The 19,653-nt window shown below is 45.0% G+C and overlaps 1 protein-coding gene across 4 annotated transcripts; it reads left to right on the forward strand.

Moving 5' to 3' along the window:
* Positions 1-232: 232 nt before the first annotated feature.
* foxn2a (forkhead box N2a) lies at positions 233-19,168 on the forward strand. 4 transcript variants are annotated; one of them, XM_075477207.1, is made up of 7 exons: positions 233-386; positions 9,641-9,699; positions 10,772-11,349; positions 13,387-13,511; positions 13,730-13,779; positions 14,430-14,498; positions 15,378-19,168. In XM_075477207.1, the coding sequence occupies exons 3-7, from the start codon at positions 10,786-10,788 to the stop codon at positions 15,800-15,802; spliced, it is 1,233 nt and encodes a 410-aa protein (XP_075333322.1). In that variant the 5' UTR covers positions 233-386; positions 9,641-9,699; positions 10,772-10,785; the 3' UTR covers positions 15,803-19,168. The 4 variants fall into 4 exon arrangements, with proteins under 4 accessions (XP_075333322.1, XP_075333314.1, XP_075333327.1 ...); XM_075477199.1 differs by lacking the exon at positions 9,641-9,699; XM_075477201.1 differs by lacking the exons at positions 233-386; positions 9,641-9,699 and adding an exon at positions 774-903.
* The last annotated feature ends 485 nt before the right edge of the window (positions 19,169-19,653 follow it).

Here is a 19,653-nt window from a genome sequence, read left to right on the forward strand (position 1 = left end):
CTATGGCTTGATTAATCCTTCTAAAACACTTTTGAAACACTCTAAAAAACACATTTCCCTCCTGTGCGTTGTAAGCGGAAGGCGATCAAAACTGAAAGAACATTGCACGATGCAAAATTGGCGTGCGCGTTCGCGGAGCTCCGGCGCTGCGGCAGTTGCCAGGGGAGATAGGAGGGGAAGGGTTTTGATTGGCTGAAGTGGAGCTGTTGCCATGACGACGGCGAGGGGTTTGGTAGCGTTGCCGTGCGCTGTGTGATCTGCGCGCTGCGTGTATGGAGGAAGCAGCTGCTGATCTGATCTCTGACATTGTGTGAGACAGACATCTGAATAAACTGCGCGCGGACGCGTCTTTAAACAAACCGCACCGGGGCACAACTTGCATGATTGTAAGTATTTGTTGGTCTTTTGAAATGTCCGCGATTTAACGGTGTTCGACAGGGAACGGGCAGTCCTCCGAACACGCTGAAAGTAAAATTGGTCAAGTGACTTTGCTTAGAGCAGCCAGCATGGCAGAACAAGCGACAGCATGTGGCCAGCTAGTTCATGTTCACGTTACTTGTCTGCGCTCCCCCTGTTAGACAAGAGAGGCTTGTTTACAGAGCCGGATAATGGCTACCGTGTGATATGTGAAAATGTGGTCAAAATTGTACTGTTCTCGGTAGTTTAAATGTTATGCTAAAGCTAATGGTAGGTTTCCCTTCACTGACTCATCGAGCGGCTGCTAACGCTACTTTGCCTCCCGGTTCTGCTGGCAGAGCTAACACTGGCAACGTAACATGTATGTGATAAGGAACTTGCTTCACTCAGTAGTAAACAAAACTCGGCGAACCAGCCGGAGATAAGTTACTTCGTAACGAGTCCCGTGTGTCGGGAAATGTTGTGCAATTGTCCACGTCATTCCGGGTAAGTTTGTATTCTTCGTTGTGTTACTGTTGTGGTTGCTTGCGAGTGTCGCCTTGAGTCAGAAGCTACAAAGCACATTAGTTTTCGATGCGAGCAGCCCTTTCAGCCGATGCCCCCCCCCCACGGCTTTTAGTCTAGTAGTCGTCTCATATTTTCTCAAGTTGTAGTAGACTGCGATACTTGGGCAGTCTTTTATTGGTTGTGACGTAAGACGCATATCTTCTCCTCTTACCATCTATAAATAGTTGAATATTTCATGGCATAAATTGACAGCACCAGAGGTTAGAAAGTACACAGGCCAGCTAAGCACATGATGTAATGGATTATCACAAGATTGTCCCAGATACGGTGCTCTATAAACAATGTCAGAGAGTAGAAAAAGCTCTCTGTCCACTCCATGTAGATGTTCTTGAAATGCTGAATAGGTGCTCTCAGTCCTATTGTCGAGGAGGAAATAGTCACCTGGAATGGAGCACTGAAATGAAATTCTGAAACAAATGTGATTGTAGTTTTTAAGAATTCAACATGTATTTGAGTTGCTGTCATTAATCACAATCCTGGCAACAAAGGACTTCCACCTGAAAATATAGAGATTTCGATCATAAGGCGTGTAGAGAACACCTCTGTTGCTTTGCCTCTTTTTACCACGCATGAATCCATTATTTGATGTTTATATCCAGGCGGCATGGGTCGGCAAAGCCAAACATTGGTATTGAACTGTAACACGGCCTACATGGAGCTGAGGCCCTTTCTGTTTGGGAGTATGTTCTCAGATGGTCAATGTTGTTTTTGACTTGGTCTCTTGTTGGAAGTCGCCCTGCCTCCCATTTGCCAATCAAATCAATGCATTGTTTAGAGCAACTTCATTCTGCCGTGCCCTGAGACCAAGGCGGGTGTCCGAGTGGTCGGAGAGCTGCTCTTCTCTGCGCTGACAATCAAGCAATATTTTTTTGCCCCGATGTCAGAAAATGGTTCTAGAGTTACTGGAAAGCACGGTGCTTGTGGAACGTGGCATCGCCGTGGCGAGGCTCAACGTGAAACCTGAGAGAACAATTCCAGCTGGAAGAGGAGTTTTTGCCCCAACCGTCCAGTAATGAAAAATGTGTTCTCCGTAATGAGTTACATTTGTTTGCTGGAGTTATTCAGATGGTTACAAAATGGCTTCAAAAGTAACATTTTCCACACTGCATGTCCACTGTTCGAGGCCCTTTGAGCGTCTCTCTCTGCTGCCTGTCGGTGTTGCATCTCCCAGACTGGACAAACCTCATGTAAAATTCATCATGATGCATTGATGTTTTTGGTTTTTTTTCTGTATATTTGTGGGGAAAAAAACAAAGACATGTTGGGAAATTCCCTTTAGCTTCTGTTAGCTCATGACTCCCGTGTGTGCTGATGTTGTCCCCCTCGTTGTACTTGCCAGTTGTTAAAGCTCAAGTGATAGATGGAGGACAAAGGCAACGGGGGGGGGCTTACGGGTCTGAGAAAGACAAAAAAGAAACAGATGCTGCCAATCTGCCATTATTTTATTGCTAGAATTTCTGTGTTCATTTTTCTTTTTAGGTCAAACCATCTGTTGTGTTTGCTGTTGTTTGTAGCATGTGTCCACCCGTGAACTTGTTTGAATGTACAGCAGCATCTGAAGGGTAAGTGCTCTGGCCTCCCAGAATAGACAAGGGTACCGGTATGCTAACTTTACTGACATTCATTACTATAAATAAGACTCGCCATAACTCAGTAAAGTAGTTATTGCGACGTGAAATGGTTAGGATCTCAGATATTGTCAGTAAGGTTGAATTTTGTCTTTACATGTGCACCATCAGTGGGGTCTTTGAATTGTTGGAACAGCCTTTAAAGACACCGTAGTTCCCACATTAGAAATTACTCCACGGTTCAAGTGGGTCTTTTCTACATTATTCAGAGTTTAAATAGGAGGCGGACTGCTCACTTTCTGGTACAGTTCTGTTCCTAGTGGGCTCTGTTTGAAAAGGAAAGGCTCATTTAAGAGGGAGAAGGTTTTACCGACGGTTGTACCACATCTGATGTTAACATCTAGTTAGCGGGACAACAGATAACACGCGTCTCGTTATAATGTGGAGCTGTTGTCATGAAATCTGGCCATCTGGTTGTTGTTTTCATTTTCCTAAAAGAATAATGCCCTTATCGTCATATTCAGGTGTGACGCTCCATGTTCATCGCCGATTTCATTCCACATTGTTGGGGTGTCTAACCAAGTGTCTAACCAACTCCACGTTACCTTTTACAACTTAGTGAACACTTTGACGTCACTTTTTTTGAGTCGTTGCTCCATTTTACTGTGGTGACGACAGAACTGGAAGGAGTTCCACAAAATGAGCAAAGGGACTACCAGGCCATTGAATATTTAATGAGTTACTGGTATCCAGTGGAAGTCCGGCTGACTGTTCAGTAACAACGTCTAAAAAGAAATATTTTTCACAGAAAATCTGCGGAAGGAACTGGCGATGGCGTTGAGTTGTTGCTCTCTGTCCAAGAAAGTGTGGCTCAGAATGGGCCGTTTAAAATGGTGCTGTCATGCTATCAGCCTTATCACAGGACTGTGTACTCTGACCCGGAGCAACAGAGAGGCTTCGTCCTCTGAAATCCACCACACTCTTTTGCAGATTTACGAGGGACCGTGGCATTGAAATCATTATGAAAGCGGAGCCATGTGGCAGAAACCATTGGGATTGCTTAACACAGACTAAACCTGGTCTCTCATTGATGGCCTCAATAGAAAAGCTTAAAGCTTTATAGCCTGCTGTTCTCTGAAAACCCAGTTATTACCCAGTCACTTGTGACTTTCATTGTACCGACTGTTTTAATAGTTGGATTGGATGGTATCACTTACTGTTATCATGTGTAGGTTGGCAGAAAAAGGAAGGTGGTTATTGCTCTGTTGAAGTGGATGCGTTTGTATAATTCTGTTGCTGTGTGCCCTGCTTCTTTTCTTTTTTTTTTTTTTAGTGTTTTTTAACTCATTCAAAAATGGGAACTAGTTTAACAGCCGGCGTTACAACGACGGCGACAGTAGACCGTTTTTTTACTTCTTTTCTTTTGGATCTTCTAATGAACTGCTAACGAAAGTGTTGGGTAACGTGTTTAAAGAGCGTGTTCCCCTTCATTATTCAGGAGTAGGTTAAGCTGAACAGCTGTATGTTTACTCAAGATCAGTCACTGATCAGCGAGCTTCAGCTCCGAGTGTTTGACACTAACCTGTCTGACTTATGGAGTTTAAGCTGTGTCGTAGTAGCAAGCTTCAGTAATCACTCACACAGCCCCTGTGTGATTTTTGAAGAAGGGACATCCCCAGGAGGATGTAGTCTGCTGATGTTTTGGGTCTGTGACATTCTGCCAATCAAGCATGGTCGGTGTCTAAACGCCTTCGCAGACATTGCATGTTTTCATGTGCGTGCCGCCTCCCACGTTGGGTTCTCTGGCTGGGATTTTGTGTTCCTGTGGTGATCAGATGATCAACTTGTCTCTGCTTTTTTTAAATTTTTTTTTTTGAGATATCACATCAGCTTTTGTCTTTTGAATGGCATCTACATTCATGCCCGAAACTTCCTGCTTCTTTGCACAGCTGCCACCGCCAACTTGGTTAAGCCAATAAGAGATTTACAAGGAGACTTGAAGAAAATTTAAAGAAACAAAACTCCTTGAATTTAAAAAACCAAATGTACCCCTTTAAGCCTTTGAGTGTGTTCACTATTTGTAGGCAATCCAGTGGTTTAATTCCTGTTGTGGTTCCCCTCCATCTACCCCATTTATTATTTTACATCCTTTAATTGATGGGCATCCACTGACACTGGCGAGCGGCCCCCTCTCCTCCTCCTCCCTAACCCCCGACTGCTCCTGTGCCTGTGTCATCTCTTGACGAGGGTGGACTTTAGACACAGCCCATTAGGGCCCGCCTCACTGAAGGCAACAGTGACGAAACCGTTTCCTTGATTGAGAGAAAGGAAGAGGGAAGGACGGCTGTGTCCTGTGTCACAATGGGTCTTTGTCTTATCACCGTTGGCTGAATTAACGGGATTTATTTAACCGATGCAAGTAAGACAGGCTGACCAGCTTGTGTGTAAAAGGATCAAGATCCTCTAGGAAACGTGGACATGAACATGCACATTCCACTCTCACTTCCTTTGGAAAATCTTAAAAACTATAACAACTGACAACTGGTTGGTCGGGTGCTTTGTAAACTTGTCAAGAAGTTGACATAAAAGTGGTATCAGAATAAGAATTTTGCCCCCGGCTTTGCGCTTAAAAGCTTATCGTCGAGGTGATGATTTTAAAAAAGACGGATTTAGAAAACTGCTTCATAACAAACAAAACTAAGATTAAGATCCAATTTATTGGTCATGCATACACACGCAATTTGTCCTCCGCTTTTAACCCATCCAGGTTGGCACCTGTTGACACACACATGCACAGGGTCACACACTCAGAGACAGATGCCAACCTGGAGCGGTGGGCAGCCATGAAGCGCCCGGGGAGCATGGGGGGTACGCTGCCTTGCTCAAGGGCACCTCAGCCGTGACAAGGAGGTGGACTAACACCCCTCCAGCTGTCAGTTCCACCAATCTTTTTTGAGTGGCGAGGGTGGGAATCGAACTGCCAACCTTCCGGTTATTGGACGACCGACTCTAACCACTGAGCACCGGAAAGTACAAAAAAAACCCACAAAAGGGTGTTGTGTTGTCACGAATGGATAAAGAACTAAAACGTTTCCCATTTTTTCTGACGCTACAGTAATCAGTATTTAGTTTACCATGAAAATTGGAACATTGATAAAATGTTCCATTATTTTTATTTTTTTAAATACCACTCGCTGCTGGTGGTGTTTCAGTAAAAATGAACGGGGGGCTGGATGTGAAAGATACATGCATGCAGATAGCACTTGGCTCAAATTTTCGCGTTGCATTACTTACTGCTTCCAAACTTTTATGGCGAGCACCTGCTTCAGTGGATTTACTGCCGTCTGATGCCACGGTAAATATTATCTTTGCTGGAGACGTTTGTCATTTGACACAAATAATTCCGAAGAATTCTGTCAGGGTTCGATTAGGATTTCTTTGATGAATGAATAAGGGTTTTTGCTGCAGGGCTTTACTTCTGGTTTATGCGTTTCTTTCACACATGGACACGTGTTGTATTTCCAGGGAAAGTAATCTCGTGCAGAAAACATTCCTTGGGTGGCTTATGGTAAAACCTCCGCTGAATTGGTCAAGGCGTGCGTTCACGAATGTAGAAAAAAAAAAAAGGCTTATGTCTTCCATTTGATTTGATTTTTTTTTTTTTTACAGGCAGCTGAGGCCTGTTGTGTATGTTGATTGGTGGTGAGTGCTGGTACAACGAACTTACAGGCACATGACCAAAGAGATAAGGTTTCAGTGTCGGTTGGGGGCTGGCATGCACTTTGGAAGGCCTCGCCTCTGTTTACAGTCAAAGTGCACTCTTGTGTGTTTGAGCTGAAAGTCACTGTGTGAAGGTAATGTCAATGATGAGCATGAACCGAATCATGATCTGTTGTTTCACTGCTTGTTTCTGTCTGACCGATTGCATTAGTCAATACTTTCTGATCAGCCTGGGAGTCTCCGAGCTGCTCGCTGGTGGAATTCTCAGTTTCTCAAAGTAAACACTGTTGCTGCGATAAAGTCAAACTCTCCACCTCTCGCTAGCCCCGAGTCCTCTGTTCTTGGTAAAGCGCAGGCCTAACTGTCTGTGTGTGAAGTCTGAATTTGTTTTCTGAAAATGAACTTCCTCAACAGGCAGGAGGTGTTTCCTTCCCTCTTAGTTCCCTGTTTGAAACCCGCGATGTGAATACTGAGCACTTTGGAAACATGATTAGAGTAAAAACAACTGCTCCTTTGTACGGGCCGAGTGTGGGGCCGGTTGTAGCTTTGTGCAAGCGTTTTCTTTTGCTTTCACCTCAGACTTAGTAAACCGTTAACATTTGCTGAATAGTTTTATTCGATAATGTAACATTGGAACATTAATGGAGGCTTTGTTCGCCGTGACATAATTTAACCCTTGTGTAAAATAAAAGAACTGGCCACTCGGCTGCCTCGCTCTGGAACAGCCTCTCCCTCTATCCCACTCTAACTCAGTCTGCCTTTGTCTCATCCACATTTTTAGAGCTCCAGCCTGACCGGGTAGCCACCTAAATATCAGTTAGGGTTTCAAATAACAGCCGTCACCGTGGGGCTTTGCGACACACCTTTGTGTAACTGGTTTGTGTCAACTGGTTTATTTTGTGTGAGGAGGGTGTGGTGCGAGTACATTAACTCAAGGCAGTTACGGTCACAACACCAGTACTTTTAGTTTTTGCTTTGATATCTTCCTCTGTCATGGCCATTTAAAAACCAAAAAAAGAAACCCACATGTGAGCCAAAGGTTAGCTTGTTGTTGCGTGGTTTGGGCATTATAAAGTATGCCTTAATGGCACTTCGTCAGGAGTGCCATGACACCCAGGTTGGTAGCAGCCTTCACGCTGCTCTTTGTCAGACAGGTTTGTGGAGAACAGCAGCAGACTGCTGGCCTCAGCATTTTCCGCCTGTATTGATCTCCCCACATTAGCTCTCTCTTCATGCACAGACATGAGCACAATTGCTTCCCTTACAACATTGGCTGCCGTGGCAACTGAGCTCTGATCATGAGATTCACTCCCAGGAAAACATCTCAAACCAGCACCTCTTCATTTAAAAGCTGCAATCATCTCCTTTACGTACACCTGAACATATCTGGTTCATCAACTGCTTGATTTGCCATTTAAAGCCATCTCCATATGTCTTTGTGTATTGTTGAATAGGCTAAGTGCTTAACAGGATAAAAGAGCAGTTTGAAAGGGGGGGGGGGTGTGGCTTGGCACCTGCTGTTAGCCTGCCTGTTTGCACATGAATATGATGAGGCTGGCGGTGTGCAGGGCTATTTTAACTTGCAGATGAGCCATCAGGTCAGCACCATCGCAGCTTTGGTGTATTTTCAAGGATGAGCAGCAGTCAACAGTCCAGTCCGCCTTATTAGCTCCCTCTCCCCTCTCCACTCCACTCGCTGATGTCCCATTATTCACTGCATTCCCAGCCGCCTCTCTTTGATGCCTTTTTATAAGAGCAATGATAACTGCGATCATTGCAGAAGCAGTGGTAATTGACCAGCTGCAGTCGTGCTAAAATACTTCCTGTGTTTGGCTGGATGCAAGGCAGCCTCCTCGTCCATCCACCCAGCCTGTCTTGATATTCAAATGATTTGCTACTCAAAAGAGGATGCGCTCTGTCTCGTACCCAAGGGCCCAGCAGAGAGGTCAAGTTTGGGAAGGGCTGGCGTAAAGCTCTCTCGTGCTTTGAGGTTAATCACTTCACTCATTCTGAGTTCTTGGCATCTCTCAGTCATAAACCTCAATCAAGTTTACAGGCAATCAATCGACAGTCATGTGAAGTGTTTACAGCTGACTCTGGAGAGCAGTAAGGCAACACCTTTTAATCAAACAACCTGATGCAGTCACAGTCACGTTTGGCCACACCTGTGAAGGCTTGTGGTTCACTGAGACCTACTTGTTAGAGGTCAGAATGTAGGGCAACAGAGTCATGGATTTACACTTGTCTTAAACCCACAAAGAATGGCCTTGTATACTTCTCAAATGGCATTCAGCTCCTTTTTTTTTCTGTGCAAAGTGAGTGTGTGTGACTCTTTCTGTCTGTTTTTTCCTTCTATTGGTATCTGTGTATATGATCTGCCCCAGATTGCACCTTTACACTTCATTTTTCATTTACACACAACTACTGTAAACATGCTTTTTAGGACCCAATAAAAACAACACAACTCATCTCAAGGGTTTATATTGATACAATAAAGTCACTCCAAGCATTGCGTCCGGTGCTTTATAAAAGGACAAATAGTTTCATCTGAAACTGTTGACTCGTCTCTGGACTCGGTCTCCTTACAGTTTGTAATTGGAATCAGAGTGGGAAACTAATTCGGTGGATATCTGTGTTCTTGTGTCTTCGGCAGAGATTTTCTTTTGACACAAATGGTGCTGCCTAACATATCTGATTGCTCTACTTTGCTGGGAGCTGTGATTCATCCCAGACTGTGGACAACTTGCACAGCCTACCTCCCTACCACTCGTTCTCTCTCTGTTTTTATTTCTCTTCCTCTTTGTCTCTTTTTCACCCTTTTTTTTTCTTCTGTTTAGCTTCCTTCTACAGATTAATCTTACCACCTACATATTGTCATCTCGCCCTGTGTACATACTGCATGTCCTTTTGCCTTTGGCCTGGAAATCCCAGTGACTTACTTCCTTTTTGTTAGTGATCAAAATGACTGTTTATTACACACAGACGACAGGGAACTGACATAGAATCGGGGATAAAGAGATGACGCACTGTCACATATAGAGCAGGGAAGATTTCAGAAACTTTTAGCATGCTTTTAAGACGAAATAAACCGTGATCCCAGAGTTGGATGTCGCTGTTAATCTAAATAGGATGTCTGCCGTATGTTTTTGTAAGGGTTATTTTGTAAAGTCACTAATGTCTCCTTTCTTCCCCCGCTGCCCTTGCTTGACTGGCTTTGACACACTGATTTGCGTGTGTCTTAGCCACAGTGCAAACTCTCAAGTTTGACCCAATTCTTATCAGAGAGATGAGAAAACATGCCCATCCACCACTCTGTGCTCCTTTTTCTCTCCTACCTACCTTCCTTTTTTTTCTTTTTTTCTTTACAGTCCAGATCCAGAATATCCTGGACCGCCTCAGAACCTGGACATCTGGTGTTCACACACGGGTACAGCAGGAGCATTTCGTAACGGGGGGGGGGGTCTTCTTCTCCTTGGTCATCTGTGTCAGACTCTGCCAGCATGCAGTGCTTATTTTCTTACTGACTCGTTTGTGGGATTTCAGCTCCTAATTGAAGGGACGGCGTGGTTGTCATGGTGACACCCAGGACATAAAGCTGTGAGCTGAGACAAAGAGTGATCTCTTTATGCTGTTGGCATCACTAAGCCGTGTGCACGACCACTGCTTGTACTTATATGGTTTGGAGAATTAATCTGATTTTTTTTTTTTTAGATATGCAATAATAGTAATAATAGGCTTTGTAAACAGGATCATATCTCTTTTTGTACAACTTATAGATTTAGCTCGAACTGAAATCATGGCGTAACGTGCTTCCTCACAATCTGGTTAAAAAAAAAAAAGTGTCATTGTCTAAATGATCAGGTACTCGGATGGAATTTGTTAATGATACCTCACTGCTGGCATATTGAATTTCTTTGTGCTGTTAAATGGCTGACATCTCTCGAGGCTACAGCCTCTTTACACTACTTAATCTGGCATGCGACAAATTGAGGCTTGATCCTTGCTGAATGCAGATCAGTCTTGAGGAGCCTCTGTAAGATGCAGGCCTTCCACTCGTTCCTGCAAACACTGGATGGTCTCACGCTCATTTACACATAATGAGCAGCTGCGTCCTGGCTGAAATGAGGTGGGTGTTGAGGAGTGGAGCCTTAAGCCAGTTTAGTTTCTTGAGAGGATGTCCTCGAAGGTCCTCGCATGGAGTCAAGAGGAGGGAGAGCTGAGAGCCTCTCTGTCCTCACCAGGCGTGGAGGAGAGGAGCGGAGAAGGGGCCGAGAAGTGTAGTAGAGGCAGACAGACACAGTTGCAGAGGATGCACCTCTAGGGAAAACTTAAGGAAACAAGGTCACTGTTTGGAAGAGCACATCATCCCGAAATGTCGCTTCCAGTTATTTCATACAGCCAGCTTTGTTTTGAAATGACTTTTCTGTCGGTTATTATTCCTTTTTTTTTCTTTTAAAGCCAATTCAACAATAACAAACTCCTCTTTCTTGTCTCCGCAGACCTCTTTGATTTAATGGGTCCAATCATTGGGATGTCACCAGATAAGAAAACGGAAATTCCGGGTATGCAAGAGGAGCGGACGGGACTCAGAGGTGTTTGTGGTGTGGGAACACTGCCAGAGGCAGAGTGCGCGTCCAGTCCGCTGGCAACAAGTGTGGATCGAACCGGCGGTGCCGAGGATGAGGAGCTCACCAACCTCAACTGGCTCCACGAGAACCTGCTTCAGAACTTCACTCTGGGGGGTCCTGAAGCTCAGCCAAGCGGCAGTCCCCTGTTTGACATAGAAGGAGACTATGGGTCAAACCAGGGCCCATCATCATCCTCCTCATCATCATCAAACGGCAGAGGCAGGGAGCGGGACTCGTTGAAGTCTAAGCCTCCTTTCTCGTTTTCCTTGCTGATCTACATGGCCATCGAGCAGTCTCCCAGCAAGTCCCTGCCTGTTAAAGAAATCTATGGCTGGATTCTCGAGCACTTCCCTTATTTCTCCAATGCTCCCACCGGCTGGAAGAACTCAGTTCGACACAACTTGTCTCTAAACAAATGCTTCCGCAAGGTCGACAGGAGTTTGGGAAAGGTAGGTCACCTGAGCGCTTCCTGTTTTTCACACACCGAGAAATTCTGTCACCGTCGTCTGCCTCCATTCAGTTTAATGAGGAGATATTAGCCGTCCAACCAACAAAAATGTGTCAGCTTTGCTCGGCAAAACAGCACAGACTGAAAGTGTGTTTGCAGTGCAAAGCTGCGAGTGCGGCTCGTGTGACTGTAACGCAGCTGCAGGGATTGCCGACTTTGCTGCGATAAGAGTGGAATTCAGTCAAGGTCACAGATACTCCTGCAGAGGAAATGCAAACGCAGCACGCTAAGAAGGGACATTATTTCCTGAAGTACCTCAAGGTAGTGCGACTATTCTGAGAGGAGGGAAGCATCTGACAGTCGGGACTCTTAGATGGTCGACTGTGACTTTAAGTAAAGAGAAGATTTAGTTTTTTCAGTTGTTTTATGGTGATGTGAACGTTATGATCCCTTCATTTATGATGCATTCCTGTATAGATTAGAGAGAAGCTGCTTGTGCTTGGGACAAAAGGACAAGTGCATACCGCACATGCTGCGCAAGCATTCCTGCAAACCAAAAAGGAAATGTGTGTTGTGTAATGTTCATTTACCGGCTACTGGTTTGCAATTTGCATTTATCTGTCTTTGGCGCAGAATAATGTGCTCGAACAGAATCCGAAATAAGCAGCATTACGAGTCGAAGCTTGTACACGCATCTTGGAAGTTTGGGGGGGTGGGTATTGGTTTTAATCCTGTGGTGCCGAGGCCGGTGCCTGGCCAAGACCTGATATTTTCCCATCTTGGGAGGGGACGGTTGTTGGAACTCTCTGAGTAGCAGCACGGTGCGGTGCAGGCTGCTCAGCATGCAGGTGCACAGTGTGAGCCCTTCGTCTGCTGAGACACCAGCACCAGTTTCACATGACACTGGCTGGTGGTTTCCGTTGCCATGGAGACATTTCCTTCTTCCTGCATCAGTGCTGGTTGGTAATCTGAGTCAAGGTTATTCTCCTCCCTCCCTCGCTCTGTTCTCCCGTACAAGGCAAGAATATGCCGCTGTCGGATGAAACGGCACACATCTGATTTGTTGTGAACACAGTGCTGTCAAACAAATGTTCTGTTCGTGGCGGGTGTTAAAGAGTCTTCTTGTTTTTTAAAAAATTCATGTAAAATGAGATCTACAAATGCAAAGTTTGAGCTGCCCGTGGTGCGTTGTGCTTGCAGGTTTTGCAAGGTAAATTCTCCACCTGGAGTTCCCCGCTCTGGCAGCTCGAGCATCTCTTGTTTAAGAGGTGCTATGAGGCTTATATTTAGAAAAAGTGATTTTGAAATGTAGTGCGTTTCCACGGCGACTAATCTGCAAAAGGTTAGGGTCACGCTTGCCTCTCTCTCTCTTTTTTTTTTTTTTTTTCTTTTTCCACTGGGATAAATCATAATCTTGTCATTTGCGGCGCGGTGCAGTTACACACGTCGCTAAAATGAATTGCAAGAGTCTCATTGAATCTTTAAAAGCGCCCACTGGAGGTTTATTTAACGCAAGTAGCCACGTAAAATAGTGGTACTAGTAGTAGTGGGATGGAAGACGTGTTTTTATAAGTGAGCCCCTGTTTTGTTTGCATCATGGATGCGGATTACATACATCATGGACACGGGCTTGTCAGCTGCTGCTGGTTTTCCACAAATCTTCTGAGAGCAGTTGTGGCTGTAAAACTGTAGGAAACATAAATAAACGCAGCAGTGGACATGCGATGGCTAAAAGATTGCGGGCTCGCACATTTAAACATGAACGAGGCATGCATTAATAATAAATGATGTATGGCAAATTTCTTATGAGGAAGGAACTCACTGATTGTGTTTGTTAAGCTTCATTCATGTGGTCAGTGATTCTGGTGGAAAAAAACCTTGGATTTAACCGCAAGTTGACTTTGGTAACAAGAATGCTCCGCAGGGTGCCGTTAACTTTGTTAAAATACGAACATCTCGGTGTAACCCTTAGCACACATTTCTGGCAAGTTCCTTATTTTGGGTGTAGCAGTTTGACTCACTCTGCTCTGTCCTGCAGGCCAATGGCAAAGGTTCTCTTTGGTGTGTTGACCCCGAGTATCGCCCCAACCTAATTCAAGCCCTTAAGAAGCAGCACTTCCCAGCCGCACATGCCTTCTGCACACCACCCGCCTCCCCACCCAGGTACTGTCATCACTCTCTGTGCTTACCCTGTACACCTCTGTCCTCTTTCAGGTTTTACTGGATAGGTTTATGTTTTCGATTGTAATTGTTCAGTGTCCGTTTCTTTTCAAACACACTTTGGGGCACTCTGAGGGAGATCGATTATCACTTTTTCTTTAAATGTCCTCTGCAAACGCAACAAATCTCATCCTCCATGTTTTTTTGTTTGCCTTCTGCAGTGCCTCCTCACCCCCTCGCCATCTCTTTCTACAAGGATGCTCATTCAAAGGTGAGAGCGAAGCTGAACGATCTCAGTTTGTGACTTTGTGTATGCAAAGTAGAAACTGCCTGAATCTGCAAATGTATAGAGTGCAGTTGTTCCAGCTTGTGTTTTGTGCAGTATTTTGATTATGTTGCCTTCGCACATTTCAGCCCCAAAACATTCAGCATCATTTGTGTCCTCAGCTTTTGGTTTGATTTATTGCTTTCAAGTCATCGATGCCCCATGTAGACCATAATGTTGAGAGCTCTCAGTCGCAGTCGATGTCTCAGCTCCCCCCCCTCCTCCCCTTCCTGCCTCTTGGATTTGTAACCTTGACGACAGGCAGAGGTTCTGCTGGTGCTTAGTGTCGAGCACTCAGTCTCAGTGTAATCATTAATAATTTAGACCCCCAGAAGTGAGCTGTGAGGCTTTCAGACACTTTGTCAGGTCTGAAAGATCGGATGCACTCTCGCTATCAGCGGCTTAAAAGTGTCCCGAGGCCTGTTTCTGTGAATCGCCTGCAAATCCAGCCTGTTTGTTGAGCGTCCATCGGGCCATCTTGTGCCTAGTTCCAAATTAGTGAAGGAATCCGGTCCACCCAGTCTTAGCAGAGATGCCCTCCTACCATGCGTTCATACCTTAGGACTGACCATCATGCATGTTCTCTCCTCTTCCAGAGTCTGACATTGATGCTGCCACTGCCATGATGCTCTTAAACTCTGCCCCCGGGCACCACGTTGACCCATGTAAGAGAATCCACCAGCAGCCATACTTTCACCCACACTTCTAGCTCTTTGTCTCCTACCTGTCTGACATACCACCCTGTCATTGCTTTCTTAATTTCTTTTATCGTGTTATTTTGTGTGCTTTCACATGTCTCTGTGCCCTGATTGTAAATATTCTCCCTGATGATATTTGCTGGGAGATGTTATGGGAATAGTTTGACATTTGGGAAGTCCCCCAGAAAGCAGCTGGTTTACTCAGGTTAAGTTATTACAAACGGTTATCTCGAGAGGTCTTTAAATCCACCTGGCACACACACATTGGCACATCTAATGATCGCCAATTAACGAGTTGGGTATTTTTGGTTGAATCCATGTAAACATTTAAGTGTTTTAGGGGTCATGAGTGGGAAGCGTTTACTGACCCAGCTCTTTAGAGCTAGAACTTATAAAGCAAATCATACACCGTCTTAAAATTTGATAATTTCAAGATAATTTCAGAATGTATTACACAAGATAGAGTCAGTTTCGCTGCCTGTATTGTGACAGGCTTTTTGCTAATATTTGATGTTCACCTAAACGGTGTTTAATTCTGCTTTCTCATGCGCACAGCAACCTATTTCTAAAGCAGGTTTTCCCTGTTGAGCCAAAACAAATCTTAGTTCTGCTTTACACTTGGACGGTAAACAAAACGAGCTTACACTGCATTATGTGTGGCTCAGTCGCTGATATCTGCCTTTCCCCTCCTCAGAATGTCACGCGAGGATTCACTCGCTCAAGTCACAGCCTGTCCAGTTTTACACGTTTTGTTTCGAGAATATATCACCTGTGACGAACGCGTGAAATGAAAGAAAAGAATTAGCATTCATATGTGTACCTCTTTGTGTCCGCCGCTCTCCTCAGGTAATTCTGACGGCCCGCTGGACCTCTCCCGACCCGATTCTGTCCTGGTGAGCAGTGACCCAAAGCAGGACCACAACTACAGCAGCGTGGCCCTGCAGCGCTGCTCCTCCCGCTCCTCCTCTTCCTCCCTCTCCTCCCTGGATGAAGGCGGCTGTGACCGCGGGCAGTCTCGCCGCGCCGGCAGCGAGGGTTTCCACAGCGACGAGGACTCTGACCTCTGGGACGAAAGGGGCGTCCACCAGACGTCTCGACGTCCGCCCGCTATCAAGTGGCCCATCAGCAAGAGGGCACGACGCGAGGTCAAGCCGGAGCTGGATGAGGAGCTGAAGGAAGCCGCGGGCTCCTTGCTGCATCTGGCTGGTATACGCAGCTGCACGGAGGGCTCCAAACGCATTGTCAAGAGCACAAAACTTAACAGGAAATGAAGTCCCCCCTTTTTGCCCTCACAAGACTCCGGACCCTGTAAACCCTGACCTCTGACCCCTGATCATGTGTCCCAGTGTGCCTCCTTCTCCTTACCTGATCGTTCATTGGCCATTTTGAGCCTTCATTTGTTTGGGAGTATCTCTGTCCAACAAAACAAATGGCAATAGTGTCGTTCACACAGGAGAACAAAGCCATATAGAGTAACTGGGGGGAGACTGTTGGAGATGGGCGTTTGGGCTATGGAGCACCATCAAGATACCTATCCAAAATGACCTGCCTGCTTCTGTCGGATTAGACGATTGTGATTCAAGAGTTTTTTTTCTCTCAAAGACAAAATGGAAAAAAAAAAGCTGAAAGTTTTTATAACTTTTAAGCGTTGCATGCTTCCTCCTCAAACCTGTATCCTCTTCCAAGTGAATCTATTTATGAAGCGAATGAGTGCATGTTTGTAACAGACAAGATCTAACCTCCTGGTGTTATCAGTTTCTCCTCTTTGTGCTACAGAAGAAAAAAAAAAGAAAAAACAAGAAATGCCACTATTTCAAAAGGAGCCCTTGCTCTATAAATCCTCTTGTAAGAGATGCAATAATTAATCCGCAACCTTAACTTTTTCACATTATTCCGCGGTGGCATTTTTCCGAGTCAAGTATGCTAGTTAAACTTTACAATTAAGAGAATGAATGGGGTAGTATTATGATCTTGTTATGCGATACACTTATCACACACGAGCTGTGGCTCTTTTTTTCAGGACTAGCAAGATGTGGAAATAGTATTACTCTGCCACTGCCAAATTTAGTTGCAAAGTTAGCTACAGTACTTCACTCAGTTTTATGCTGCCGTCACAGCGCAACGTGTCTTTCCTTTTTGTTTTGGTTTTTCGCTGATCCACTGCTCCTCTCATCGGTCCCTCTCATTCAGCAGCGTGTTTTTGACATTTATTGCGCATACGCGGGACATATATTGCTGTCTGGTGCCAGCCTATGCAAAGTGAGCATCTGTAACGCATTGCCAGATGTTCACTGCGTGCTCATAGGTTCTCCTTCATATATATTTTTTTATTTCGCGAGTGTATCATAATGCGTGTCAACTTCGGCCTGAACCTTGGGGTGACGGCCGCCAGGAATGGTTTGAAACGATCACTTTTCTTTTTTTTAAAACTTTTTTCTGACAAATCTGGCTCCAGTGAATAGTGACGAACGGCGACGGATCCCTTCGCCGCTCCTGCGTTTTGGGGCCGGCGGCACACGGCTCGCCGCTCGTCCCTCTTGTCGTGCGGAGCCTGCTACGGCGAGGAAGAGAAGCGGGTAGTTCATTAACGCGGCGTCTTGCTCCATTATTTGGATGTGCAGTTTGTTTATGTCTCTTGTCTCCTTGGTTTTCGTTCCATGTAGTTAGAAAGAAAGATTTTTTCAAAATTATACAGGTGATCTACGCCGATCGGCCCCTCCTGGGGCCTCAAATTAAAAAAAATAAAAGGTGAATATAGAGATCCACGGCATAGAGCATATTCCAGTGTAAAGATTGCGAATGGGGCCGGTATAGTCACGCCTAAAGAGGAATTAACTTCACAGACACCGAACACCTTTGCTGACCTCGTTTCTGGTTGGCTGGGAGTGTTTTGTCGTCACCCTTCTCTCTCTCTCTCTCTCTCTCTCTCCAAATAGAACAAAAATAAGGAAGTACACATTCTCCTCTCAAGCTGTGAAATGAAGTTTTTAATTGTCAGCTGCTTGCATGAAGTTTCCCAAAGGGAAGTTTGCGAGCCACTCGTGTAGACGGACACAATTGTCATTAGAGGTCCTGGAAAGGCCACACGCTCGCAGCACTCAATGCAAGGTAGCGTGGGTGAAAGAATATGTAGAAGATTTCCTCCCACAGTCATGGTGTCGCTGTGGCTTTCAGTTTAGCCTGCATGGCCTGTGCCAAACATGTCCTTGTGCCACCGGGCCATGGCCACCATATTCCCCCTGCTTGCCATACTCTCTTAAGTGACGTTTCCTGAAGAAAGGAAAACTTTAGGCGACCGAAGTCAGTGCGGTGACTCAAAACCAACGGCTCCGGTTAGTTTGTTTTTTGGTGTCACTTTTAAAGCGGGAGCCGTCGATTGCAGAATAAGCTGCAGTTCTCAGAGCTGATACTTTCGTACACTGGTCTCGTTTAGCTGTGAAGAGGAAAAAAAAAAAGGAGAAAAAAAAAAAGAACAAACTGTTGTTCATCAATCATCACCTTTATTTATTACTTTAATTTATGGGATTTCTTTTTTTTTTTGAATGCATACTCTATCAGACACTGGTCGTGTGAGAGAAACAAAAAAGAGATGACTGGACACATTTTATTTTCTTACTCTGTGAGCTCCTTTTTATTGAGTATTTCATTTTTTTCTTTGTGTTTGTTTTACAGCAATACACCTGTTTTCTTGTTACAGTGATAAAGTATTTTGCCAATGTTTATTGTCTTTTAAGTGAGCCCCCCCTCCCCCTTCCCCAATTTAACCATGACTGCCAGGTTTTCTGCCCTCTTTCTTTAGCTTTTTTAATAGGCTGGTTAGAGGACGGTTGATTAACACTGACCCTGAAACCCTTATGTTGCCAAAACTGCTGTACAGCGCAGGGGGGGGGGGGTACGGAATCAAAGGCCCATGCATTCCTCGCGTACCGTAGAGGTGCGACGAGGCCCGATTGACTCGTTTTTTTGTTTTGTTTTACATTTGTCTCATGTATGGTTTATGTTTAGGTATATTTTTTTGACTCGACTCGTCAGAGGTCGAAGATTAAGCTGTCGGTCTCATCGCAGATTTAGATCCGTGAAAAGAGAAATTACTCATCTGTCAGGGGACACCGAAACGTTTGAAATATCACTGTACACTGGATCGGGCCCACTCGGTCCACCCGGGCAGCTGCTGTGTAGTGTCAGACCTGCATTGGAATAGAACGACAGCCGCGGTGAAACCACGGAAAGACTCATTCTTTCTGTGGAACTTGCAAAAAGTTCGAAATCATCAGTCTCATCGTGGCAGAGTTGACGTTCGGACGGGGTCCCAGGACTTAGACTCAACTAAAATGAGACAAAAGAAAAGAAAAAAAAAAACCCGTGTTGCTTCATCGCTCAACAGCTGTTATTGAATATTGATTATGTGATTTTTGTTGCAGTTCATATGGGTGTAATAATTCCTGCATTTGACAAAGCTGCCAACCCAGTATCAGTTTGTACCTGTTGTCTGCCATGTCTGTTGGACTGACACATCCTTTGGTTTTTGTATGCTAACCTCTGTTGATAAAATGTTTATAAGATTTATTTTCGCCAAAGATATGCAATTGCATTATATATGGTATTACAAGATATTAATAAAAATCCTGTTCTTGTTATTGGCGTGAGGATGGTTACTCTGCCTGGCAGCGCAGCTCCCTTTCAGCAGCATTTCATCCCCTGAAATGCTGCTGTCCAGACTCTCCTGGAAACACAGGGATGCCAATAGTTCCCATAAATATTCTACAATGGCTTGATTTGCCACTTCCTGCGAGGGCTGCAAGATCATCTATTTTTTTTCTCTTCTTTTCTTCCACTACTAACAGTCTAGGGGGTTTCAATTTCCACTTATCTATGTCACCTTCAGCAAATATTTCCCCACCGAGTCCAGCAGCTCTGTTTTGACTGCGCAGGCTGTGCTCAGCACTTGGGCCTGGCAGCTCCACCTCCCTGTCCCCCTTTTCTTCTGCATGTGTTCTGAACGCACCGACGTGGCAGGCTGCCACGCAATGCACCTCGCATCGGTGTAAAATTCCAAGGCTGCGCCAGTGATGGACGCATCATCAAATGTGCTAACGACACTCTTTGCTGTGGAAGTTAATTG

Source organism: Odontesthes bonariensis, chromosome 2 (genome assembly GCF_027942865.1).
Source record: "Odontesthes bonariensis isolate fOdoBon6 chromosome 2, fOdoBon6.hap1, whole genome shotgun sequence".
Lineage (NCBI taxonomy): Eukaryota > Metazoa > Chordata > Actinopteri > Atheriniformes > Atherinopsidae > Odontesthes > Odontesthes bonariensis.

What these genes read in the sequence shown, in the direction of transcription:
- foxn2a (XM_075477207.1), top strand. Translation starts at nt 10,786, where the DNA reads ATGGGTCCAATCATTGGGATGTCACCAGATAAGAAAACGGAAATTCCG. An exon ending in TCGACAGGAGTTTGGGAAAG is followed by an intron (nt 11,350 to 13,386) that starts GTAGGTCACCTG and finishes TCTGTCCTGCAG; the next exon opens with GCCAATGGCAAAGGTTCTCT. An exon ending in ACAAGGATGCTCATTCAAAG is followed by an intron (nt 13,780 to 14,429) that starts GTGAGAGCGAAG and finishes CTCCTCTTCCAG; the next exon opens with AGTCTGACATTGATGCTGCC.